Source organism: Molothrus ater, chromosome 6 (assembly GCF_012460135.2).
Source record: "Molothrus ater isolate BHLD 08-10-18 breed brown headed cowbird chromosome 6, BPBGC_Mater_1.1, whole genome shotgun sequence".
Lineage (NCBI taxonomy): Eukaryota > Metazoa > Chordata > Aves > Passeriformes > Icteridae > Molothrus > Molothrus ater.
This window is the reverse complement of record NC_050483.2, coordinates 25,452,342-25,478,495: the sequence shown is the minus strand read 5'-3', so window position 1 is coordinate 25,478,495 and position 26,154 is coordinate 25,452,342. Positions and strand designations below refer to the sequence as shown.

Below are 26,154 nucleotides of genomic sequence, written 5' to 3'. Positions count from 1 at the left end.
TCATTGATCCATATCCCACATGGATACTATTACTTCTCTTTGGTACAGTGCAGAATCATTATGCTGGAGACTCCATGGAATCCGATGTGCTGTGTGTATGTCTGATAACATTCTGTTGTCCTCTAGGATGAAATGGAAACACCTGGTGGCCCAGATTGGACGAATAGAAAGACCTTTCAAAATCACCCTGGTGTATTCAAACTGTGGAGCACAGGAGGTTGGAGTACTGGCAGTGGGCTCCTTGCAACTCAGGAACTGCTTTCATGGTATGCTGCAACACAGACAGGTTTGGAATAACGAAACACATTCTCACCAAAATGGGGGACAGGATAGGATTTAGAAGAAAGATGACTAACTCAGAATTATAGAACTAATTCTAGTGATCCTCTCTGCTTTTGAACTTTCTTTGCTTTGTTTGATCTTTATATGGGAAAAAACCAAAAACAACTGGACTTATGCTGAATCCAAAAACAAGGATGAAAAAGTCTTTATCTAGATTATTTTAGCATTTAGTATTTTTCTCTCTTAAATAATCAAGAACAGTCTACCTTGTGTAACCAAAGCCTTTTCCATACTTGGGCTTTATCTAACAAATCTATGAAGAAAAGAAACAGTTATCTGCCCCTGATGGGATCTGTTTGTTACTGCTAGGCTGAGAATTTCTATCTAAAATGAAAAGAATCGGAATGCAATTATTTTCTTTTATGTGCTTAGTGTTCAGCTAAGACCTCAGTTTTACCTGGAGCTTACAGTTTTGTTCTGAATGTCATGCAAATGATCCTCAGCGGCAGTGCAGAACCTAGCTAATGTCATTTAGGCTTCTTGGAAGTGCAGGAGTCTGTCAGCACAGGCAGTCTTAGGTTGGGGACATAATCATCTTCAGTTCCTGAATTTCATGAATTAATATAATGTTATTGTTTCCATTTTGCAGACTCTGTAGAAATTGCCTGGAATGTAATGTAAAAAGAAAACACTATTGTGAGCATGGGTTTGATCATATTAGAGCTTTAATTCTAGTCATTATTCTTTTAATTTAACATGCTATATTTTTTATGTAATTTTTTGACAGTCCTAGAGTTTTGAGGGGATGCATACAGCCTGAAGCACTGTGCTTTCAGTCTCTAAATAACCTGGTGCATGTATCTGGCACAAAACAGTGTCATGAAAAATTATTATTTCAGAGTGTGTACCTGGATTGCTGCAGAGGTGTTCTTTTCTCTTTCTCCTGCAATTGGTTCCCTAACTTTTGCATTTTTTCCAGAGTAGTAGCGGTCCCAATGTAACTTCTGTGCAGAGCTCTGCTAAAGGGCAGCATGTCCCTAACTGGCCTGGGCACAGGCCTGCATCCACAGAACAGGCTGGGTGCATTGAGAGTTATGCTTTTGGGAAATATCAGACTTAAAAATCATGTTCAGCCTGGTTGATGGATACCTGTGAAGTCAGTCTAATGCTCCCAGACTAGAACTGACTAGACTAGTTAGGGTGCATGTATAAAATTTGTGTACAGCAAGCCAGCTTGCTGGGGAAGCAGCTTCTTCATGGACTGGATGCCACAGCTGGAAACTGGCACAGAAATGAGGCAACAGCCCAAGTGCTGGTTAAACTTGAGCTTCAACAGGGCATAGCAATGTATCTGGAGATAAGTGGGTGTCCCTGCCTCCAGCAGCAGGGTGCCATGCAGCATGTCACAGCTGCCTGGCAGGTGCACAGTCATGTGCGCAGAACTGAGGAGCGCATCACAGTAGGAAACTGCTAGGCCCTTCATTAAAAAAACCTAAAAATTGTCTAAAGATAGAACAAACACAGCAAAAGCAGTACATCAGAAAGAGGAGGGCAAAAAATTTGGTCCAGGAATCTCACGCTGGATAGAAACCTACATGAAAATAGCAGAGATTTATCGTACGAAGGGCAAGGTCCTACATGTGAAAACTAGTACACACAAAGGGTCATACATGTTCTGTCAATTCATCTCTAGATTTAGTTCTCTTTTTTTTTCCCCATTAGATAAAGAAAATCAAGACCTTTTTGTATATGACAAAGGCTCAACCTTCCCCTGCTTTCATGGAGGCTGTGTCAGCCACCTACAGATCTGTGAGTTCATCAGTGATTGCCCTACCAAAGAGGAAGGAGTGAGGTGTGGTGAGTATGTGGCATGACATTTCATGGGAACCTTCATTCCATTAGAAGAAATAATTTAGAATGCAAAATAAGTTAAATTGATTCCATCTTTAGATTAATTCAGTATTTCACCTCCTGAATTAATTTGTCCCATTTACATTAATTGGATACCAACATTCTCTTTGAAAATTCACCCTGTAAAGAACAAAATGGATTTCTTTTTTAAAATTGGTTTGGTTTCTTAAGTATTGGTGGTAAGGAGCTCAATGACCTTCCCTTCACAGTTACTGCTATTTCAGAGAAAGGCAAAATTTTATTTACATGTCTGCAGGTGGGTGAAAATTTCCTTCTGGACCCAAGATCTAAGCCTTCCCTTCAGGGAAAGGTATTAATCATCTTTCTACTCTTAGTTACCTACAGTGTCATAAATCTGTTCTTCCAAGATCCCAGTTCAGGAGTTCTTGCACACCAGGACAGAAAAATCCACTAACAGTGTATGAGCTGCTAAGAAGTAATTTTAGCTTTAGCAAGTACACTGGTGTTTTAAAATAATCTGTTGATTTTCCTTCCTTTAAGTGGACACAAAACTTTGTGATGCCTGCAATTTCATATGTAACAAGACCTTTGCCAAATTTGTGGCTGTGATTTGCCATTCCTGAGGTTACAGGGGCTGCAGTTTTGCCCAGAATTTAGAGTATGACAGCACAAAAAAGTCTCAAATGTTTACAGAGGCAAAGCGTTGGCTTTCTAATGGTGACTCTGGAAATAAACAAATGAGACCTATTTTGATAGTGTAGCATATGTTGGATAACTCGGACAACAATGGATTTTAAATTTTGTTTTTGTTTGTGTTCTTCCATAATCAAGTTGCTCCTATTTTCCTACTTTTTCTTGTTCTCAATTGTAGACAGTCTCCCAGAGGGTTCACATTGCTCATTTGAAGAAGGTCTGTGTGGCTGGACACTGAATGAAACTGCAGCATCTCCTTGGTCTATTCGGGGCTTTTCCAAAATGATTCAAGAGGACTCATTTATAGGGTCTACTTTGCAAGCCACTGGTGGTAGGTTCTTCATTGTTCTCTCTCCCACTCTCTGCATGCATGTACACAATAGCCTTGAACTTAAGTTTATTTAAATTGGTTTAAAAATTTTGGCATCATTGCCAAATGAACTTCAGCATCAGTATTATGTGTAACAACTTCAAATGTAGCTAAAATTAACTTTTGAACATGACTCAAAACTTTATAATAAACAAGTTCTGCAAAAAAGTTAACTCAAAACTCTCAGAGATAAGGATTCTCCTTCACCTTTAAAACATTGTATAAAGCATATTCTTCCCTCCTCCTTCCTGTTATGAGCTGTGCAGTTGCAGAGCACCTCAGCAGCAAAATGATAACTGCTGCATCACAAGGTAAAAACTGCCCGACAGAACTGCAGAACTGTCAACTTGCTAAATAAGAAGGGGGGAGGCCAGACCCTCAACTGTTCAGGCTGAAAATCAGAAGTGTTAGCACATATGAGTCTTGCCTCACAGTTCCCTGCCAAAATGAAGGGTTTCCATACAAGTATCCTGTTTGTCTCCTGAGAGCTTATGTAATCTCTCCCTGGAAACAAAGACTGCAAACAAACTCTTCCAGCCCAGTGTTTTACTCAGCAAGAGTCATTGATGCTAATGGTGTAGGAATTAGGAGTGTAGTTTGGTGTGCACCTCTGTATGGGAAGACCTTGAGTGGTCTCTGAAGTTTATCCACTCACATTCCAATAGGGGGTTTGGGATGATGGCTTTTGTGCTGCTGAAATCTACCAGAGTGTTTACTACAACCTCACCAACCTCACCAACCATACAACCTCACCTACACCTACATATGCTTACATACCTAGAGAAACATTAATGTTAAATTGTTTCAAGTGATTACACAAAAAATCAAGAGATCATTTTGTCTTTTTCACTTTTGTGTTGACAGGACACTTCCTCTACCTGCGAGCAGACAGCACTCAGACAAGTGGTATGGCTAAAGCTTACAGTACCAGCTTGCCAGCCAGTCTTGCCACTGAAGACTACCAGGTGTGTCACTCTAAGCACCTCTGTAGAGTAAATCATCAGGCTGTACCTGACTGTACCACATAGGAAGAGTTACTGAGAGGTAACTCTGAGAGGTGCCAACAGCTAAATTGTATGGGGCAGCCAGTGTTTGCAGAAAAGGGAGCTGTCTGGCTGGGCCATTCAGTCTTTTAGTATATCTGCTGCTGAGATTTTTCTTCATAAATTCTGCAATACTTGTGCAGGAGTTAATAAACTTGATAGTTTCACTGAGAACAGGAGTGTGAAGTTAGAATGCATTGGATTTTCCAGAAATAGATGAATATAATAAATTTCTGTTCATATTTTTCAGGAATTTCATAAGGTTAATGCAACCTGGCCTTGATAAAATCACACAACTTGCCTTGCAGCTCTGAGATGCTGGAATTGAAAGTAATAAGTAATAGTGTAATCACAACACTTAGGAAAATTAAGTTGCAAGTTTGAGCTGGAGTCCAGTCTTGCTAGGGGAAAAAGAGAAAGTTTGATGCCTCCTAATTAGAGCTGGGAAAATAAATACAGTGCTGATGCCAGAAATGTAACTTTGGCATTTATATTTATTTATAAATCCAGGTAAAATATGCTGGGTACAACATAAACAAGAAAATAAAATGTGATTGGAGATAGGTTTACAAAACCAGGAGAGGAGAAGCAGTAGCTGTTGGATATTGTGCAGAAGCCACAGGAGATTTGGATCCATTCTTTTCTCCACTGGCAAGGATTTGAGGCCACATTGAAGGATCAAGGAACATCTGTAGTTGTTCTTTGCAGAACACGTGTGTGTTCCCTTTCCTGCTGGTACTGGAGCTCTCTCTAACATTAAGAACAGCTGAATATTCACAGTGGAGGTAGAAATGACAACTTTCTCTTGCTCTGTGGCAAACTGGAAGTGGTTGCTTCAAAGAAAGAGGAATAAGTCCTGCTTCAAAACATTCTTTGGCCTGCTGATTTTGCTGTTCACTTGTCTTAGAGGTGCTACAATTCAGGTGGTGCCTATAAATTGGAGCAGGTAGATGGACTGAGGTTTCCTGCCTCTAGAGATAGTCCTTGTTTTAAAGGTATTCAGGGTAGGACAGCTCTCCCCTCAGAGAAGGCAGTAACAAGGAAACCAGTCCTCTCACGCAGATGGTGTGAGAGGCTGTAGATATTGTCATCCGTGGTTGAAGAACAGCTGCCCAACAGAGTGTCGTCAGTTCGGGTCTTTCCTGAGAGAATTCTGTGCTAGTAACGGTGCTGAGTCAAATACAGTCAATGAGTGGGGGCTTAGTGATTTCTGTCATTAAAGAATTTGACCCAGACTCGGAGGTTTGGTGTCTCAAATTCCCAGGGAAGGGAGAAGTGACTACCTTTCCCTTTTGTCACATTACCATTCTTTTTCTCCTCTTCCTCTGTTACAGATTCAATTTTCAGTGCATGTTTTTGGAAGCTACAATGGTACAGTCTCCTTCTCTCTCAGGGAAGAGATAAAGGGAGCTCCAATCACCTTGCCAATGTGGGAAAGGGCAGGGAGCTGGAGCGACCACTGGTTCCTCATCACCTTACCGATGCCAGTGCTTCAGAACCGGTAAGAGCTCCACTGTCAGCAGCCAGGGTTATCCCTATAGATTTAGTAAATTGTTCCTATCCTTGTTGTGAAGTGTCACTTTCATTCCTGCCTTCTTTCAGAGCTGTTTTTAAGTGACTCTGCTTGCTCAGGAAGTATTCTGCCATAAGTGCATATCTTTGTGCACATGCACAGCTTAGCTCAACACAAGCCCACACCATGTGACTGCACTTCTGTGCAGCCTCAAACAGTACTTAGGTTTTGGGAACAGCAAGCATCCGTACTAAAAACCTTTTAGCAATCTGAGCAAGCCAGTGTACTTACAGGGGCAACGTGCTCCCAGCAGAGAAACAGCTGCATTAGAATAGCTGCACTTCATACTCCCACAGTAGAAAACACTCACATGAGTCAAAGGGATGGTAATCCCACAATTCAGCCAATAGAGCTGTCCAGTTTAGGATCTATGTCAGTGTAGCCTGGGCAGCTGGAAATCCTTCATTGCCACTTACTGATGCAATGATTTCAGAAAAAGACTGTTGCCCAAATGAGCTTTACACTAAAGTTTTCATGGGTTTAAATGTAGAAATGCAGTGCAACATTGGTTTTCAGATGAAGTGAAATATTGAAGATTTAAAGAATTTCAATGCAATCAAATTTAATTCATGTATTTCTTCTCCCTTACTTAGTGCCACTCAATCTCAAGCCATGTAGCTGGTGTTGGTAGCTGTTTTTTTTTTTTTTTTTGCATATTCCTGAGGAAGGCCTGTTTCACATGAAACTTAAGGAAAAAAAAACCCTCCAAAGTTATACAGTGAATATTGTAAATGTTGCTCTACCCGCTTTCTGGTTTAATTTCCTGATTACTATCTTTGGTGTCAGTATTATCACGTGTTCACCATGCACACATTTGCCATGAATGATTCCTTTAGGGTAGGATTGGTCTGTCTGCTAGCACTGCGTTTAAAATTCTTGTCTGACACAATCTGAAGCCCTGTGGATTAGTATCTGTTAGTTATGAATATGTAAAGTATGGCCAATATGTAAAGAATTAGTGCAGAATAGCTCATTTCTCTGGGCACTCTACTGTGGACCTGTCTGCAGCAGAGACCAAGGGGCTCTTCAGAGCCATTTAAGACCTTCTGCCTCCTTGATATACAGTCCCTTATGCTTGTTCCTTGAAGCCTCCAATTTCTGTATTGGCCCTTAATTCCAAAGCAAAATGGATCTTATGTGGCAGAAGGGAATGGACAGCAAGACATTTTTTTTGAGCACTAGCCAGGATGGCATGAAAAACAAATTGATATTCAAATGTTCAAATACGGTAAAGTTTGAAAAAGTTGAGCACTTAGGCAAAATGAAAGATGTAGTTAGGTTATGCATGCATTAATTATTACAGTCTGTTTCAAGTAGCTCTGTCTTGTTTTACTTCATGTAACCTTTCTGCATGACATTTTCAAATTTAAAACTGAGTGGCATAACAGCGATGATCACAGTGAGTAAGGATGGGACTGTTCAGTCCAGAAGGCAAATCTGTACCAGCTGTGATAGCCAGGTAAATGGCAGAAGTAATAAGTTGCCATTTGCTACATTGATCAGTAACAGACACAGAACAAGCACACACTGAGTTGAAGGTGCTGAAGCTATTTCCCTAAGGGAGGAAACCCTGGTCTTTGTGCTCCTAGGACACAGTCTCCATCCCAGTCCTCTTGTCTTTCTGTTTCCATGCTCTATTCCTGTGCTGTTTTATCTGCTACTGTGGGCACTTGTTGCCTTTCTTCCTTGTTTTCATATACTTGGTCTCTCTTTCTTTTGCTTCAGCCTCCCATTTGGGAAACCATTTTATCTATCTCATGCCTCTGGTTGTAATTTCCTTTCTGAAACCCTCCCTGCTTCTTGTTTCCATCTCTCTTCTAGCAGCTGCTGTCTCTGTGTGTTGTTTGGTTTTTTTTTTTTTTAATTAAGAAGTCTGAATCTCTTCCCTGCACTTCCCTTCTCCTTCTAGCTATCTCTTGTGTGCTTTCATTTCAATGCTCCCTACAGTAAAGGTTTATTCCCAGTACTCCTGTTTGATTGGCTATTTAATTCTCTCTGTAGATCTTGGGCCCAAATCCCCTGCACACCAAGTCTAAGCCCCTCTGCTGTAAAATTCCCTCCTGCAGTGAGCTCCCACAGTGAGCTCCCAGCCTCTCTCCAGGATAACACCTTGTTAATGCTGGATTCAGTTTAGGCAGCTTTTTTTTTTTCTTCTGTTTGGCCAAAATCAGCAACAGAAAGAAAGGCTGGGGAAGAAGCTGTTTATCCATTAATTTGGAAGGGTAGTTCTCACCTCATGTAGCTGAAGCAGGACTGACATGGATCATAATAGCACTGTGTGGAAAGTACCATTTTGCCTGAGACTTTCAGATATCCAGGGAAGAGGAAACTGCAGGATTAAAAAAAATACCAGGCATGGAAATGTCAGAGATTTAAAAATTTCAAAGATATTTTCTTAAAATTTTAATTGATTCTCGTTCATGTGGAAAAAAAACCACCTCAGGCCTGCCATGTGACTCTCTTCCTCCCAAATTTCAGATCCCACTTCCAACACCTAGTAGCAGAGAGTGCTTAAAAAGTTACCAGCATTTTTGAGCATGGTCAGAATCATGAATCCCTGCATTGCCTCATCCTCAACACTCAGAAAATGTTTTGACTGCTAGAAAAGCCATACCAAGTCATCCAAAATAGAAAAGTTCAGTCTAAGTGACTTTAATGTTAGTGAAGTTGAAAACAATTGTGAACAAAGCTGTGTGATAAACATTGCTGGACAATTTTACTACAGTTTGGTATATAACTTCATGAATGACTATTCTGTGTATTTATGGATGTTGTCAGCTTTCCTTGGTAATGCAAGCTCTAGCAATGCTGTGCTTGGGTTCATTTTTAGTGCAGATTTTGAGCTGGGATGCTGTTTTTCTGTATCCCAAATCTTTGGGAAACTCCTGTTCTTCTCTTGCTATAGGAAAGTGCTGTACTTTTCCCTGGTTCCTTAAGGGGATGGTAGGCAGTAGTAAAGTGGGCAAGAAGGGCACAGACCACACAGGGGGAAGAGTAGGCATGAATTGAGACATAACAAGTTGCAGGCCATGAGCTGCTTCATGGGGCCAGAAGTAGAGAAACCTCAGCAAAAAGAACAAGAAGGACACAAAGGCTCTATTTAGGTAGTTTTAAGCAACACCTTCATCCAATAAATTTATTTCTTAGGAGAGAAGGAAGACACAGTTTGCTGATCAGCCTCCCAGCTGGGCATCTTGCTACTTTGAAAAAATGCTTCTGGTGATTGGCTGGTTTTCACTTACTTGTTTCACACACACAAGGAGAAATAATGCTACCAGAAGAAAACCAAACAGGCAGAAGACCAGACAACAGGGAGCTGGAGAACATAAATTGTTGGGGTCAGCAAAAAGAGATCAATGAATAGGATATCTGGAAACCCCTCAGGCCAAGACAGACTGAGTTCAAAAGACAAATTCCTCCCCATTTTCTGAAGTTAAGAGGAAGGGGAGGCATACAGAGCCTAGAGGTTATGAAATGTCAATTCTCATGCACTGGGGATGGGGAGGGGCTGTCATTCCTCAAGGTCCCCCTTGTACTGTTCTGCTCCTGCTTGTGGAGCAGAAACCTACCTTGTAGTGCAGTGCCAGGGACCCTTGTCTGCTCTATCTCCATGGACCAGACACAGCAGACTGACCTGACCAAGGGTATAGTGCCGTATGAGTGCTGTAAATAAGGGGTAGGATGTGGTGCTGTGCCCGTGCCTGTGGGTCCTGCAAGTGCCCTGGTTCTGGGGTCAGGGTGCTCTGATTCTCTTCCATCAGACAAATTGGGGAATTATTGTCATTTGTCAGTGGACTTATATACAAGGTTTGAAAATGCTCTTGCTAAGCCTACTGTTGAAGAGGAGGGTTTCTGTAGAAAGGGGTCTAATGAAAAATTCCTCCTCTAACACCACAGATAAAAGGTCTTTCAAGAGACCCTTGATTTGCATTTGCTGCACTTACTCTGAGTGCTCAGATCCTGAAGGTGTGGATGCTTTCATTTAAGCACAAGGGGTCATTCTTGAGTTGGTGTAAAAGCAGTTTATCCCTAAAGATTTTTGTGCAGCCATGCAACTAACTGTGGATATCAACCAACATTTGGTTGGTGGGTGGAATGCACACACATATTTTACTGCCACTAATTTGGGACAAGTGTGTTTCTAGGCTGAATGATTAATGTGTTAGGCAGGTCAGTGCTTGATCTCTCATAAATCATCATTGAGCTTTACCAGAGACAGCAATAGAGGTCTTGCCCATATGCTTTTAATAAGCTCTAAATGGACTGGACATCAGACATCTGTTTATTATTGAAATGTAATGAAAAACAATTCAGCTCTATCCATTAGAAGGAGATCCTTCAGCTCATTTTCTTTCTTCCTTGTGAATTCAGAAGGTAGCAATACACATGGACATGACTGAGCTCCTAGATAAGGAACACCTGGTCATAGTGGAAAGAGATGAGACAGCCCAGGGAGTTAAATCTTCAAGGAATTATGGCTGAAATTTATAATGTCCTACCCTTCTGAAATAAACTCATATCACCTTCTGAGTTACACTGGCTGAGGAACAGGTCCAAGACATTTGGATATTCTGCTCAGTGTTTATCTCTTTGGGGGTGGAAAGAAGGAGATATTTTTTCCCTCAGTCTGACTCTCTGACTGTTTCTGGTAATGAATATGGATGGTTGTTTGTGTATAAAAATTAGTGGGGGTCAGTTGCTTGTATGTATGTGCAGATAGCAGGGGAAGTAGGGCTCTCATTCTTGTTCCCCATGAAATGTGAAATTGTATGAATGTTGTGGCACTTACAAGGGGTTTATATGTGTCTAAGACTTAGAGCAAGCTCTTTTGGCTGCTCAGCTGGACTTGTCTGGAGGAAAAATTCTAAACAGCAATGATGTTTTTTCCATCATAAAGGAACATTGTATTTTTAGGGAGGTTGTTTGTTTGTTTGTTTTGTTTTTCCCTCTCCTTAGTCCTTTGTCAGTCTTTAAAACATCTGTCTTATTGCAAAGGTTTCAACTGGAACTCCTGGCAACCTGGGGCTGGAATTCCCAAGCTGACATTGCTATCGACAACATTACATTTGGCCTGGACTGCTTCACTGACGGTGAGCCACAAATGTCACAGAATCCCCCAAAAATTTAGGTAGTGTAATCAGCATCCCACAGGTCCAGGACACATGTTCTGTTCTCCCCACAGAGTGTGTATGGATCATTTGTGTCAGCTTTGTCAGCACAATGCAATTTTATCTCAGACCTACTGAAGATTGCAAGTAGAGGCAATTTTACTCTGTGTCAGTCTCCCAGTACTCTTTCTTTTTTCTCTAAGCTGGGATATTCTGTATCACATAGTTGAGACTTGTCTGTGTTTCTTGGCAAGAAACACTGAACTTATTCCTCAGCCCTAAATGGAGGGATTACATCACACTCTTTTTCCACAGTCCCTGCTGATCTATGCACCCTGGTAATTGATACCTGAAACAAATCTGTTGAAGTCAAAGGCAAAAGTCACCATATTTTTGTGCAGAAAAGGAAGAAAATGAAGGAGTAAATTGACTCTCTGATAATAAAATTTAGATTACTCCAACAAGTTTGTTTTAGTCTGTAAGGAGGTGTGTTAGCTATCACTGCCAGATATATAACGGCTTTCCTTTGCTTCATTACTGTGAACGTGACTGACAACTATTGCAGAGAAAAATGGAGCCAGTGCTACCCTTTGAAACATGTTAGCAGGAGCTGTAGTGGATTTTCTTAGCAGACAAGGGGAAAGAATTTAGGTACTTGGACTACTTGCAAATATTAGAAACTGCCTTCTTTGTCCCTGGGGAAAAAAAATGCTTGGTTGCAAAGGAACTGGAAGATATGCAACACTTGAATGGTGAATTCTGTTGCAGACAAAATGTGGATTGGTGATATGGTGCCACTCTACGTGTCACCACGCTCAATATGTCAGCATTTAGGGTCACAGCATGTCCCTGCAGTCGCTACCTGTAGCCTAACATAACATGTGGGAAGGCTTATGTCAAAACAGATGTGTTAAAAGCTCATCAACAGAAGCTACTATTTCTTCCCATCTTTTTCTGGTTCAGTGTCCTGTTCTCTGTCCCTTTGTTCTATGGGCATTGAAACCACTCTTCTATAAAATGCTGAGTATGCACAGTTTCACTTGAAATTAAGAGGAAAAGCTGATCCTTTATGGTAATTTCATTTTTTCACTCCAGCTCTTTACAGTCCTCTCTCCCAACTTCCATGCTAACAGCTAGTTTTGGAATCTTGAGAAAGATGGAGTGACTCCAGATGCACTTGGGCCAGCTGATGGGCACCCAGCTGCTGGAGTTTACTGCTCTCAGATAGACCCTCCAGTTTACCCACAGACATTTTGCTGGGAGTGGTCCAGGTATGCATCCTTTGGCAAACAGGTGGGGTGTAAATGCCCCTGCAGCAATTTTATCAGAGCTTGTCCATTAGACCACCCAGGCTACTCCTTATTTTCAATTGGGATGAATTGCACTGATGTCCAGGAGCAACTGGACTTAGCCGATCTGAAGGCACGACCCAGGGATGTGTGAGTCACAGAGATGAAACATAGCACAAAGGAAACATTTCTCAGAAGCCTTGCACTTGCCCCTCTTCCTTGAATCCTCTTTGCGAATTGACGTTTTCTCGCCTCTGAGAGCAGCCCCCTTGTATTTGTCTTCTCATTACTTTAATTCAGTTAGGTTACAGAGAAGCCCAGCAGCTCTGCTGTGTTTCCAGTAATGAAATTACTTTTCCCTGGCAGGGACAGGTTTCAGATGTCAGAGACAGAGCCAATTAAAATCCAAGCAGTGAATTCTTTTCATGAGGGCAGCAGGAAGGATGTATGGCAGGAAGGAAGGATTTGCTGCTTGCTAGGATGTAAATATTATTTTCTTCATCTATTTAAATTTTGTAGTTCAACTCTCTACAAAATCCAGTGCTGAATGAAAGCACTGTTTCTGTATGCAAGATGGGAAAGAAGGTGAGATTTTCCACAGACCTTAAAATTGAGAGGAAAGGTTCAGTAAGATTAAAGTGAACAACTGAGTAGTGAGGGCAGCTCAAGAGACATCAATAAGGACAAAATCCAAACAGCCCATTCTTTGGATGGCAGCTCCTGGGTATTGACAGATGTTTTTCCCTGTGGAAAGGGTGAGGTGAAACCACATTTTGGCTTATACCATCACCTTGTGTAAGACAGTGTCACAGACTGGATGGCATGTCTGGTTCATTGTGAGAACTTCAGGCAGGCAAGCATAAAGATACTTCATAGTTTTAGTGAAACAGTGCTCATATAAGAAGAGGTCTGAATTTTGAGTGTTTTAACATGAAAATGTGGAGTAGCACAGCAAATAGAATACTGATAGTTGAGTTGCGCTTCTCATTGCCTTACTATTATGTTTTGGTGCTCTAAGCATCTAATTGTTCCAATTAAGATCACAGGTCTGTGGTCTGTCAAACTATACTGCCCTGGCCTAGAAATTTCAGTCTGTGCATCATTTTCGATTTCCCAGAAGATTGCTTTATAAATGGCAAGACTGTCCAAAGAGAGCTTTTGTACAGATTACCTCTACTTCTTGATTTTAGAGTCCCTGATCCAGCAAAATCTGATTTTCAGAAGTATTGCAATCATCATTAGTGAGGTGAGATCTCTGAGGAGACCATTCACACCTTGAGGATCCTGTGAGGCATCTCACTCTGATTAATCTCAGCCACCAGATCTCTATCTCCATTTTCACTACAGTCACAGAGATATTGAAGCAGTGAATGAATGAATTACTTTAGCTCTCTGCTTGCAGAAGATGTCTCTTTCTCCTTTACACTTCCCTCTGTCTCATTTCAGTGGGGAAATCAGTGTTAGCTAAAACCTGGAAAGAGGAAGTCTGTGCTTTTTGCATTTTTTTTATATAGATACACCTTAATATGGATTAATTCTTGTTCCCTTCCATTCACTCTGCAGTCAACATGTTGGCTGTTAGAAGAGGAAGTGGAAACTAAAATAGACTGAAGCACCAGCCCTTGGGTCCCAGGCTACACTAGGTCTGTAGAAAATGCCACCTTACAAGTTTGTGTCTCACAGTGCATAAATCAGCCTTTAAAGCCTTAGCAGCTGGTGTGGACAGGGCCATGCTCAGCCTGTGGTGGAGCTGATCTGCTGCTTAGCACGGAGGAGACAGAAAGTTTCTTCTGGAGAGCAAGGGTTTGAGACTGTTTGGAAAAGGAGGAAAGACTGTTTGGAAATGAGGCATTGCCTTAGGATACTCATTGGGATGGGATGCCACAAAAAAATCCATGCAGACACAAAGATCAACTCTCTGTTTCCGTGAGTGATTTACATTCCTTTGCTCTGGCAAACATAACCAGGCTTCTGGTACATCGCTAAGTGCCTGAAACTGTTGTGACCTTTGGAATTTGCAATTCAGTGCAGGCCTTGGGGAGCACCTTTTCTGGCCATGCATTGTATTTTTCATTCTCTTTCCTCCTTGCATTTGATTAATTTCATTTGTTTTGGGTTAATTTCATTTTTCACTGGCTTGACAACTTCATCCATTGAAGTTCTCCCTCTCAGTATGAGCAGAGTGTGTCAGTACAAAGCTTTCTTCTGTTTGCATGCATCAATGTGCTTTCAGTCAGACCTGGGGGGAATATTCTCAGGAGTAAAAGCTCAGCAAGGTCTCCATGCTTCAATTAGTTATTTGGCCTTTCTGACACAGCTAACAAGGGTGTTAATTATTGCTATTTAGAGCAGTGGCTTTGTGGCAGAGATAATTGTCCATCTGGAACTGAGTGAGTCTCTTTTCAGTAGAGCACCAGACAGCTGTTAGATTCTCACAACTGGAACAAATTGAAATATTTGTAATGTTTTTCCACTGATGAAAAATGTTCAATATTAAATTAACTGAGGGCTCACAAAAAAGAAAGAAGCCTGCCCTTTTTCTTAGACATTTTCCAATCAAAAAATTTGCATAAAAATGGGTAATTTAACTCTTGATACAGGATGCTTGCAGATTATGAGGCAAGGGTTCATTATTACTTTTTCCTGCTGTAAGGCAGCATTGGTGTTGCAGTGTTCTCAGTGCATTCAGATTATTTGGATCAGCAATTGATTTTAAATTCCTCCTCTCTGAGAAAGGGCTGGTTTTCAAAGGCCTATCTCAGTGGTCAGAAGTGTATGGTTTTGCTCTGTGATTTTCAAAAATGTTTGTCCAAAGATTAACAGTTTGTGACAAGGGTATTTTTCTGTTACTTAACTGTGTATGTTAGTGAGGCATGTGATTTTATTTAGTTATTTATTCTCTAAGTGAGCTCTCAGGGGCTCAGAGTTGGTTGCTGAGGTGGGAGTGATCTGTTAAGCTGGGTTACTTGCCATGACACTATTCAGAACCAAAGACAGTGATTTATGTCACCACTTTCCTTTACACCTCCAATCATTTGACTGTCCAGAATTGTCACCTGCCTGTTTGACCAGCAGAACATCAATACCTGGTATCTGTTCTCCCACACTACATTTTTCCTAAAATCTCCTGTAATCACAGCTATGGGAAATTGCAGACCAAGGAGCTTATCCTGCATGGAATAACGTGGAGGGTCTGTGTTCATGTGAAGACCCACTGCCTTCAGCATAGATACAAGTAGCTTACCTAAGACAAGGGCTCAAAAGAGTAATACAAAATTATGATTGTTGAAAACACCTTTTCTACCCAAGGTAATATTTACTTATCTTAACCATACTGTTGTATTTAATTAATTCATGTAATCTTTAATTTTCCATCACTCTCTTCTATCATCCTCCCACCTCTTTCTCTGTTCTACAAACTATTACAGGAAAACAACTGAATCATTTTGGTGGGAAACGCCAGTACCCACGTGAGATTAGTATCCTGGATGAGCATCTTCTGAACCCCCTGGAAGAGCCCTCCCTCCCAGGTACATGATTCAGTACTGAAAACCTGTCTCTTGGCCATAAAAGGTGGCTCCCTTCCTGACTCCTGTGTGTGATCTGCCTGCCTACAGCAATGAACCAACTATATATAATCCAAAGATGTTTGGCTATAGGCAAGCAGTTTGCTGGAGCCCAGCTCACCAGCCCTGAGATGGCAGGTCCTCTTTACAGAAAAGCAGAATCTCTTCAAGTGAAAACTGCATGAAGTTTGTATGAAGCTGCATGGCTCAGATTTGTAGTGCATGGAAAGGCAGCTTAGGAACAAAAGGCATAACTCTGTACAGAAAGTTGGGAATAGAAAGAGTGCTGAGCACTGAAGCTGAATAAAATGAGTGTAGAAAAGTGGTGCAAAGATGAAAATCCAGAGAGAAGAAAGTAAGGATGAGGAAATACACTGAAGAGAAAAATTGGATGAAAAAGCAGGAGGACAAGAGAACACTGGGGACTAATTTACTGGTAGTGGTAGAGATTGCTACTCTGGAGGACAGATAAGGATTGTGTGGGTGAGAAGAGCTGTCTAAAGGAGAAGGTCAGGAGGTGAGCTTTTCTTGAGGCTGTTTTTTCAGTCAACAAATACCAGCATGTGACTGTCCCATCTCCTGAAGGCTGTGTCCACCTAGAATGTGACAATCTGTACTGCTGTCTGTTCCCATTAGCTCAGGGGAGTGCTGTAATGCAGCTGAAACTCATACTGCATTGATCCATCTGCATGTTCACAGGATGATGTCTGTTGGGGATAGTTTTGCTTGCCTTTTCCTTTAAACAAGATTGGAATTTTTCTTTTAAAAGTTTTTAATTTTTACTTCTATTTTAATAATTCATCTCTTAAACAGTTCTACTTTTGACTCTGGCTTTTGTGCACAAACTGTATCACACATTTTTTCAATATATTACTGAAAAGTTTTATTCTTAGGCCTCATCTAATTCAGCGGAGGAGATGGATTTGTTTGGGTCTTAGAAAATGGTTGTGAAATAGAAAGCATCCTTATCTGCTGCACTGTTGTAGAAACAAAAGAATAATGCTAAATGAGAACCAGGATAGAAATTTCCCGGGGAAGAAGGGTCCCTACAGATGGTAGCAAGAGGCTGTTCCCTGGCAGTTTCTGCTGCCACAGGCTTCTTGTGCAAGCCTGAGAAAAGTCTCTTCAAATGTTCACTGTGTTTCATAAATGGTCGCTAGCTGTAATGACAGATGTTTTCAACCCTTGTCTCTGTGTACATGGTTTAGTTCTCATTTGGAATGTTGAACATCTTCTTGCTTCAGACTGGCACTGAGAAGAGGAATTTGATCATATCTGTGAGACACTCCGATAAACCCCCTCTTAGAAGTTCAGTCTCTCTTCCCTTTTCCCTTCCCCCCTCACACCCAACTGATAAAGTTTATCTTCAGCCTATGATTTATCAAATAGTGTGCAGGAAATAAGGGGAGAGAGGAGAAAAGCAAACAGTAACCATATGAAAGCAGTAGTTGTGCTATGACGAGAGGAAAGTAGGTATAATCTAAGTTCTGAGAAATGCAGGCAAGCTCACATCTGACTCAACTCTTGCTGTTTTGCTCACAGGGGACACAACTGTTGTTCTGTGGTGGTTCTCAACATGTGGTGCCAGTGGTCCCCATGGGCCAACTCAAGCTCAGTGTGACAGTGCCTACAAGAACAGCAATGTGTCGGTGACTGTGGAGAAGGAGGGCAGGCTCCGGGGAGTGCAAGTCTGGAGAGTGCCAGCCACAAACAGATACAGGTGAGGATCAGTGTGTGCTGGGGGGCAGCCACCCTAACTGCTTTTTGTTTGTGGAGTTCCAACAAGCACGAGTGTGGGACCACCTGTACTGAGAAGGTGGAGGGGACAGTGAAGAAATAGGAGCAGTAGATATAAGGATATATATCTGAGCTACTGTGAAGCATGGAAGGGTGAGCAGAGATGTAGAAGAGATCAGAAGAGGAGTGAGAGTGGGCATGCAGCCAAGGAGTGCTGCCATAATCTCAGTCCTGTAGCCTTAGACTTCTGGCTGTACCAGCTCATGCTATTTGTTCCTGCAGTCTATGTTTCCAGTACTCAGGTGAGGGTTGGTCTGTCCTCTTGTGCCGCCTACCTACATGGGACTCAGACAAAGAATAGTCACAAGCTGCTACAGCAGGGGAGCCTCCTTGGGAGAAATGTCTGTTTGGAAGTGAAGGCTGGGAGACCTTGCAGAGGGATTTATTTTGTGGATGAGAATTGTGAGAGCTGTGTCTTCATTTATTTACTTTGTCTTGCAGGATTTCTGCCTATGGAGCAGCCGGGGGGAAGGGAGCCAAAAACCACAACAAGAGGTCCCATGGGGTCTTCATCTCAGCCACCTTCCACCTGGAGAAAGATGAGCTGCTGTACATCTTAGTGGGGCAGCAGGGGGAGGATGCCTGCCCTGGGGTGAGGGCCATGAAGCACATGTGGGCAGAGACCTTGCAGATTCAGTGGGTGGCTTGGGGTTTGGTGATAAAAGATAGAAATCCCAGAATCTGGAGAGGAGACAGGAAGGACCCAATAAAAGAAGTTAGAAAGAATCTCAAAACAGATATAAAGAACACTGAAAAGAAAAACAATCCCAAAATGCACAAACAAACATGAAGCCCACAGAAACTTTGCTTTAAGCTCCTGGTGTTTGAAATAAGTTCTTCATCAGCTCTCTTGTGCTTATTTTAAGCAGGAAGCTCACAGGCAAGAGATGTGCTCCATCTCTTGTTGGATGAGAGAGATTCTCACTCAAGAGAAATGGAAATTGGTGACATGAACACTTAGGTGTGTGTCCTCAAAACACTATACCAAATGATCTGAAAGTAATTTTGTCACTTAGGCTCAAAAACAATCTCTTTTCAGCATCAATTTTTGATACTGCCTTGTTCCAGAGGTGTTGTTAACCCCTGCCCAGGAACCAAGCTGTTTTGTCCTCACAGACTGGTGTGTTTGGGGATGCATAAACTATTCCTGTAGGCATTTGAAGTTACTATTTACTTTCCCAAAGGAGACGATGTCTTACCCAGATGCTCCAATAGACTCCAAACCCACCCTTTCTTCACTTTATATAATAAAAAATCATATCTATTTAAATAAAAGATACATTTGTGTATCTGCAGTTCCCTTTACAGTGCACTCTCTCGTTTTAGGTCATAATCTGAAAAGTTGTCCATTATTCTCTTACATTTCATCATTTGTTCTCCAAATTGCAAATCACAACACAGCACTATCTCCCTTTGGCAGGTGCTACTGGAAAAAGTTGCAGTTAATTTTCCCACTTCCAAAGCCCAACTTTCTTTGGCTTTGAAAATCGTGATGAATCTGTATATTGGGTGACTAATGTTTGTTTTTCTTTCTCTGGAGTTCTGCAGCTCCAAACTTTGATTCTCTCTCCTCAGATTTACCCCAGTTGCTTTTCCCTGGTCTTTATCTACCCTTGCCATCATTTGTTCTCCTGTTTAAATTAAGCAGACAAATTGCTTCACCAACTAAGAAAGGCTATGCACCATCACTAACAGAATTGAGAAAGAGCTCTCCCTCTGTCAATTTTCAATCAATCTCAGTCTCAGTCTTGGGATGAGATGCAATGGGCAGAAAATGGAGCATGTTCCACCTGAATGTGATGAAGAGCTTCTTTGCTGTGAGGGTGACTGAGAACTGGAACAGGTTTCCCAGAGGGGTTGTAGAGTCTCCTTCTCTGGAGATAGTCAAAAACCATCTGGACACAATCCTGAGTTACATGTCCCAGCGAAGTCTGCTTGAGCAGGGAGGTTGGGCTGACTAGATGATGTCCAGCCTTTCCCATTCTGTGATTCTGCATGAATGAGAGGACACAGGCAGTAAAACTGGTGCAGGAATAGGAAACTGGATCTCCAAATTACTCTTCTAAGATGTATCAAGAGATTATTCCCAACTATGTGTGGGTCACCTTTGCTTTATGGATTTATCTCCTTGAGAAATAAACAGTAAATGTGTCAGTAAGAAAGTTCTTAGAATTAATCTAGAATCCAAAATATTTAACTGTTTTGGTTACAAGAAGTTCTAAATATGCAAAACATTAATTATTTAATTAATGTGAAATTAACAATGATTTATTATATTTTTGCAAATCAGAAGTTACAGACAGATCTATCCCTCAGCTGTCAGTCCAAGTAGAAAAGGTCACTTTCTACAAAGATAATCTACATACTGGTTTATCTATGTCTAATATGCATGACAAGTATTATCACATAATTATACTGAAATACACAGACAAGTCTCAAGAGTTGGACTTTGCTGATATCTGACTCCATTTTTTTGTCTCCTTTCAGGGCAATCCTGAAACTCAGAAGATCTGCTTAGGGGAGTCATCTCTCATTGAAGAAGATTACAAAAAAAAAAGGGACCTGAAGGAATGGGCTGGAGGAGGTGGGGGTGGAGGAGGAGCAACCTACATCTTTAGAGTAAGTATTTCCTCTTTGCATCCTGCCTGTGCAGTGTCCAGAAGAGCTATTAGCTCTCACTGTCAGTCATGGCATATGATAAACAGTTCTTTTAAAAAGGATTATGAAAAATGAATCTTTCTCTTCTGCCTTTTTCTCCCTCTCCTCTTTCTGTCTCTCTACGGGTTTTGTCTTTTTAGTTGTTGATCTCTTTTTTATATACTTGTTTGTATTTATCACCTTCATTAGGCTAGCTGAACTGTTCCTCAGTCCTTAACAGCTCAGATGTGGGAATTACACCAGGATCCCACTTTAATACTGGCAGCAGTCTTTAAAAAATGTATCACAAAACCTTGACTTTCAGTTAAACAGTTACTTTTGTACTCAGGAACATGATGTGAAATATTTTTGTAATGATTCTATGAGACAAGTAGTAGCATTGCCCTGGCCTTAGGCCACTCTTCTTTGGGATGCTTTCACCATCTTTGATAAGTTTGTATGAGTTGGCATATCCAAGGGATGTGAAGTTTTTCTGATATTTGCTGGGGGGTTTTCCAGCAGAAGGATGGGATTTTCGAACCTTTGCTCATCGCAGCAGGAGGAGGAGGAAAGGCCTACCTGAAGGCTCAGGACAATTCCCTGGATGATGTACCCCTGGAGCAATTTGAGAACAGCACCGCAGTACCTGGAGTCAGTGGGAGGACTGGGGCAGCAGGTGAGACACTAAAACCACATCAGGTCTGAGTCAGGTGGCTGAATACACCCATTGACTTGTAGGCATGAAGTGAAGGGCTTCTTTTTCAGTCTTTTGGTATTTTTCTGTGGCAGTAGTTTTTAGAAATACGCTGCTAGTCTGTAAGGGATATCTTCTTATATGTTGTGTCACCAGATAAAAAGAGAATGCACAGGACAGCTGATGAGTGCTCCAGTAGAGGCCATTCCATAGAAGAGAGGAGGACCCCTCTCTTCTGTGAGCTGAATTGGGGAAAATGATGTTTGGGGGATGGAGCCTACTCCTTCACACTGTAGCAATGGCCTTTGAAAAGAAGACATTTTCCCCTTACTAACCTTAAACCCTAACAACAAAATTGTATTATGAGAATTATACCAGAAATGGAACCTTATTTATAATCTTGTGATGGTTGTGCCTAGAATCCATTACTAAGAGATAAAAAAAAATCTGGTGGTTATCCATCTCCTGCTGTAGTAGGCTTACAGAGAGGCCACTAAAGTGAGATATAGAAATCCAATTTATTTTTATTTCCCTGAGGAACTCCGCATATTACATGGCTGACTGCCCTAACCAGTTATCCTGAAGGGGAGTGGTAGGCTCCTTATTTTCTTAACACCACAAGAAATTGGTGCTGAGGTGTTGGTTTATTCTGCACATACCACAGGCTGTGCATTAGATTTCCTGTTTGTTATTGCCCATGACAGCAAGGAGCTTGTCTGTATATTCTTTTAAACTTAAAGAAAGATTTACCTTGAACTAGGAACTTAAGAAATTAATATGGACTCATCTCCATCTCTCTGCAAAGCATCTCTCCTTGTGCTTCTCTCACCTGTTCTTGTTTTCTTTTCCCACTCTCTGACCGAAGGTGGAGGTGGTGGCTGGCAAGATGAGAGTCTGCTTCCTCAGGCTGGGAAGTCCCTTCTGGAAGGTGGAGAAGGAGGTCAAGCTTGTCCCCAAGCGCTAGCCAAGCTCCAGTGGACCACCTCTGGTGGTTTTGGTGGAGGAGGAGGAGCTTGTACTTCTGGGGGAGGAGGCGGAGGGTACAGAGGTAAGCCTTCTGGGGCAATAGTCATGGTGATTAATTTTGTGCCCTTCAGAGCCCCTGCAGGTCTCTTAGTGCAGAGGTGCACGACCGCAGGAGGTGAGGCACAGATACTTCAAGTTGAACAGTATGAAACCCACCCTCTCTCCACCATCTCTCCATAACTAGAGAAATCAAGGATAAAAGTGTTCCTATGTGATTTAATATTTGGAAGGTGTGATGAATCACCCCTTCACCCATTTCCAAGTTACCCATGGAAAATGTTCCATTTCTTTTTTCTGTTCAAAACAAATACATTTTTACCTTGCTGAACTGAGAAACCTGCATCAGATGAAGTGACTTCACTAACCTTGATACTGGCTGGGTCAAGTGAGGGTTTGACATTATACCATCCAATATCACTGGAAGGTTGCAGAGTGACCCCAGGTGATAATGGGAATGAATGCAGCTTTCAGAGACATCATATTCTTTGCAGCATGCAGCACTGATCAGCTAGCCATACTCTTCTCTCCCCAGGGGGACATGCCTCTGATAGTGATGATATCACAGCTGGTGGGCAGGATGGCATCTCTTTTGTGAACCCCATAGGAGAGATCTTCTTGCATCCCTTGGCAGGTACAATATGGTTCTTACTCTCATTTCTTTTCTTCTTCCTTTTTCCTTCTTCCTCTCTATTTCCTCTTTCCTCCTCCCTCTTCTTCTGTCTTTGTTTTTCTGTTCATTCCATTAAAGCTTATTTCAAGCTGCAGGTCTGATCTTTAGCTGTGGTCATTTCTTTAAGTATTTTCATGGTGCTCTGGGACCTTTTTTCTCTCAATCTCTAAGCCAGGAGAGACACCAGGTTCAACCACACATCCTCAGTCCCTGACTTTTCCAGGTCAATTCACTTCAAGGCCTCTCTGTTTGCTCAAAGGACCAAATATCTTCTTCCCTACCGATCACCATCAGGCTTCTGACATGTCCACACTGTGTTGGACTATCTGCTCTCCTGCAGAGAAGGAGAGAAGTTGTAGGTAGCTGCTGGGTTTTGTTCTGTTGGCTTTTTTACCTTACTGGAACAAGATAGGAAAAACTGAACTAAGTCCATCTGTTGTGTCTGATTCCTTGTTCAGCCATGGAGAGTCATGGTGAGGTGGAGGTTCAGATCTATCTTAACTGCAGCCACTGCCACTCAGACAACTGCAAGAGGGACCCTGACACCAACCTGCCAGTGTGCCAGTGTGAGATGGGGGCTGTGCTGGCCAACGACAATGTCACCTGCACAGGTAAGTTTTAGCCTCACTGGATAATATCTCTATTCTTTATAATATATCTCCTTCTGGCTTTTTTGATGTTCAGTTCCTGAGTTAGAGCTAGTGGATCCAGTGGACAAGGTGGTGTGAGAAATGTCAGTCAAACACTGGACTGAAAATTCCTGCTGACCTTTGCTTACATGCTGAGTTGCATCTATGCCGCCATCTCCAACATTCACATTTGGATTAGGCAGGAGGTAAAATATCTGTAAAGAGACATGGTGTGAATTTCCTGAATGGGCTCAGTGTATCAGATATTTAAGCATAAATACCTCTCCAGGATAACGTACCACCTACTGCTGAGTTATTTAAGCCACAAATTGCTTCCTTCCACAGCAGTTTCCCACTGTGCCTGTCAGCTGATGCCTTGTACTCACAGTAATTTCCTTTCACAGTATCTTGGAGTTCCAAAACATCAAGGCTGTAGACATTTTCAACTTATGAGTAGTGATGTTACCCATTTATAGAAAACTGAAGAATGGATAAGAAATCTGTGTTTTATCAGTTTGTGTTCTATCTTCACAATGATTTAAAAATTGTTTAAGTACTTCAGGATTATAGAGGGATTTGCTGTAATTTTTATAAAACGCTCTGACCATGATCTCTGTACTGTTTTCTGGAATATAAGCAACCTTCAGAGGGATGCTTTTACAGTAGCTCTTGTTGTTTTCTGATTCATGCTGCTGTTTTTATTCTTCCAGTGCCCCAGGGTCCTATACCAGAGGGACAGCTGTCTCTCCCCCTCCTCTTGGCTGTGGTGTCTGTGATTGTGGTGCTTGGAATGATCCTCACCTGTGGCAGCCTGTCCATCAGTAAGATACACTTACTTCTTATCACCCTTTGACCTGGCTTTTTCCAGCTAAATTAGACAAAAGGAGACCACCTGGCCATGTGCCACTGCTTTGAGTACTTGGAGCCAAAGTGTTGCAGTCTCCCAAGTGGATTGGAGGAACAGGGAAAAAGAAGTGATAGGAAACATCACCACCCACAGTTAGTCACAAGCATAGTCCAAAGGGCAAGGACTGCTCTTCCCCACTAATTGCCACAGAACAAAAGAGCTAGGGAAGCCTTCTTAGCAGGTGTTTCTGTAGCAGCCACTGCAATACTAGATGAAATCACAATCTGTGCTTAAATATATAATTCATTCAAGGAGATGGTTTGCTTTTTTGGATTTGATGTCAGCAAGATGTCTTGTGGAGCACTCTTCCTCAGCCAATGCACAAAGCAGCATAGGAAACCTAAGTTGTTCCCAGGCGATTAGGTGTTTGCAGGAATAACACTTTTTACATATCCGATACTAAATCACTGAAGACTGTGAAGAAGAGCAGGATACAGCAAGCCAGAGTTGTTTCTGGACCTTTTATAATTCTGGGATTGGTGTCATTCTGTTCTGTGTGGCCAGCATTATCTCTTCTGTCCAGTTGTAGATCTTGTTTATGCATTTTTATTAATCTCTCCACCCACAGTTTATCACCTGAAGAAGCAGCAGCTGGAGGGATCCAGATCACGACTGCAGAGCCCAGAGTATAAACTGAGCAAAATCCGCACATCTGTCATCATGACCGATTACAACCCCAACTACTGCTTTGCAGGGAAGGCTGCCACTCTGAGCGAGCTGAAGGAGATCCCACGGAAGAACATCTCTCTGCTTCGGTGAGAAAACAAGGCCCACCTCTCTTGCTAACTGCAAAGCACCCAGTCCAAGTCAGCCAAAATACAACAGATGTGATACTAGTTATGTTCTCTAAGATAATTTGATTCCATGAAGTTCTCAAGCAGAAGTGTAAGATTGTGAGTCTCCTGTTCCATGTTCCCACACATAGGTATTTCACCTCTACTGTGATTGTGGTTTTATTGCACTTGCCTCCTGGCAGCAGCTCCCTTTCAAATCTATAGCAGTATGTCTATTTCAGCATTTCCTATCACAAGGAAATTTCCTGTCACAAAGAGATACATGCTAAGTTGCTCTTCATCATCCATATGATCCTGATAAAAGTTATATAAGCTTTAGAAGGAACAATTTGATCATTCTTATGTCTTATACAATCTCCTGAAGACATCAGTCTGCAGCCACCTTATTCCATTGCTCTCCCTTTTTCTTGTCTTTCTTTTGCCACAGTTGGTGATAGACCCTAGGATTGAGCAGGCCTATTTTTTGTTCAGAACGATCAAGGATCCAACCTCCCTTTTTAAGTGATAGTGACAGAGAATACTGATAAGCTATTTTCAGATGTTTTGAGTTGAAATCAAACTCTCTTTTTGATTTGTATTGGACTGGATGAAAAGAGGAGCTTGGCCAGCTCTTGGATCCAAGGACATATAACATCTGTTACCCCTCTTCTTTTCTTGCAGGGCATTAGGACATGGTGCATTTGGTGAAGTTTATGAGGGAACTGTGGTAGGCATTGCAGGGGACCCCAACCCTCTACAAGTGGCTATCAAGGTTAGTACCCACAAATTTCTTCTACAGCAATAATTACTCATAAGAGCCATGTTATCCCTATTCCAGCTGGAAATGTATGTGTATCACATGTATAATGGCATATGCATATGTGTGATGCAGGCTTGGACACATTGCTGCATCCAGGCATTATCAGCTTTGATGAGCACTTTCTCACAAGTTTTTCCACATGATGTATTTAAAAATCTGTGTTGTTTCTCAATTACTTCCCTTTATATTGAGAGTAGTGCTTTTCTACTGTATGTGAAATTTTCAGGTAGTTTTTTGATATTGCCCAGTGTTAAGGATCCTGTTGTGAATATATATTGCAATTTCACAATAATTTCTCTGTCATTAATGGCAAGAGACAATAGGCTGGTTTTCTTGAAATGACTGCTGTTGCATCAGGATTTGTCAATTATTCAGCCCTGAAGTTAATGATGCTCATATTCTGCT

General features: G+C 41.7%; 1 protein-coding gene across 1 annotated transcript in view; it reads left to right on the top strand.

Annotated features, from left to right (window-relative positions):
• LTK (leukocyte receptor tyrosine kinase) overlaps window positions 1-26,154 on the top strand; it is a 93,247-nt gene that overhangs the window by 51,475 nt on the left and 15,618 nt on the right. The window contains exons 5-21 of the mRNA XM_054515288.1: window positions 127-266; window positions 2,005-2,139; window positions 3,026-3,178; window positions 4,082-4,182; window positions 5,595-5,761; window positions 10,829-10,923; window positions 15,659-15,760; window positions 17,339-17,516; window positions 18,035-18,185; window positions 20,081-20,212; window positions 20,750-20,906; window positions 21,790-21,972; window positions 22,483-22,581; window positions 23,079-23,231; window positions 23,960-24,070; window positions 24,725-24,911; window positions 25,611-25,701. Of these exons, the coding sequence (XP_054371263.1) occupies window positions 127-266; window positions 2,005-2,139; window positions 3,026-3,178; window positions 4,082-4,182; window positions 5,595-5,761; window positions 10,829-10,923; window positions 15,659-15,760; window positions 17,339-17,516; window positions 18,035-18,185; window positions 20,081-20,212; window positions 20,750-20,906; window positions 21,790-21,972; window positions 22,483-22,581; window positions 23,079-23,231; window positions 23,960-24,070; window positions 24,725-24,911; window positions 25,611-25,701 (2,335 nt within the window). The remainder of the gene's footprint in view (window positions 1-126; window positions 267-2,004; window positions 2,140-3,025; window positions 3,179-4,081; window positions 4,183-5,594; window positions 5,762-10,828; window positions 10,924-15,658; window positions 15,761-17,338; window positions 17,517-18,034; window positions 18,186-20,080; window positions 20,213-20,749; window positions 20,907-21,789; window positions 21,973-22,482; window positions 22,582-23,078; window positions 23,232-23,959; window positions 24,071-24,724; window positions 24,912-25,610; window positions 25,702-26,154) is intronic.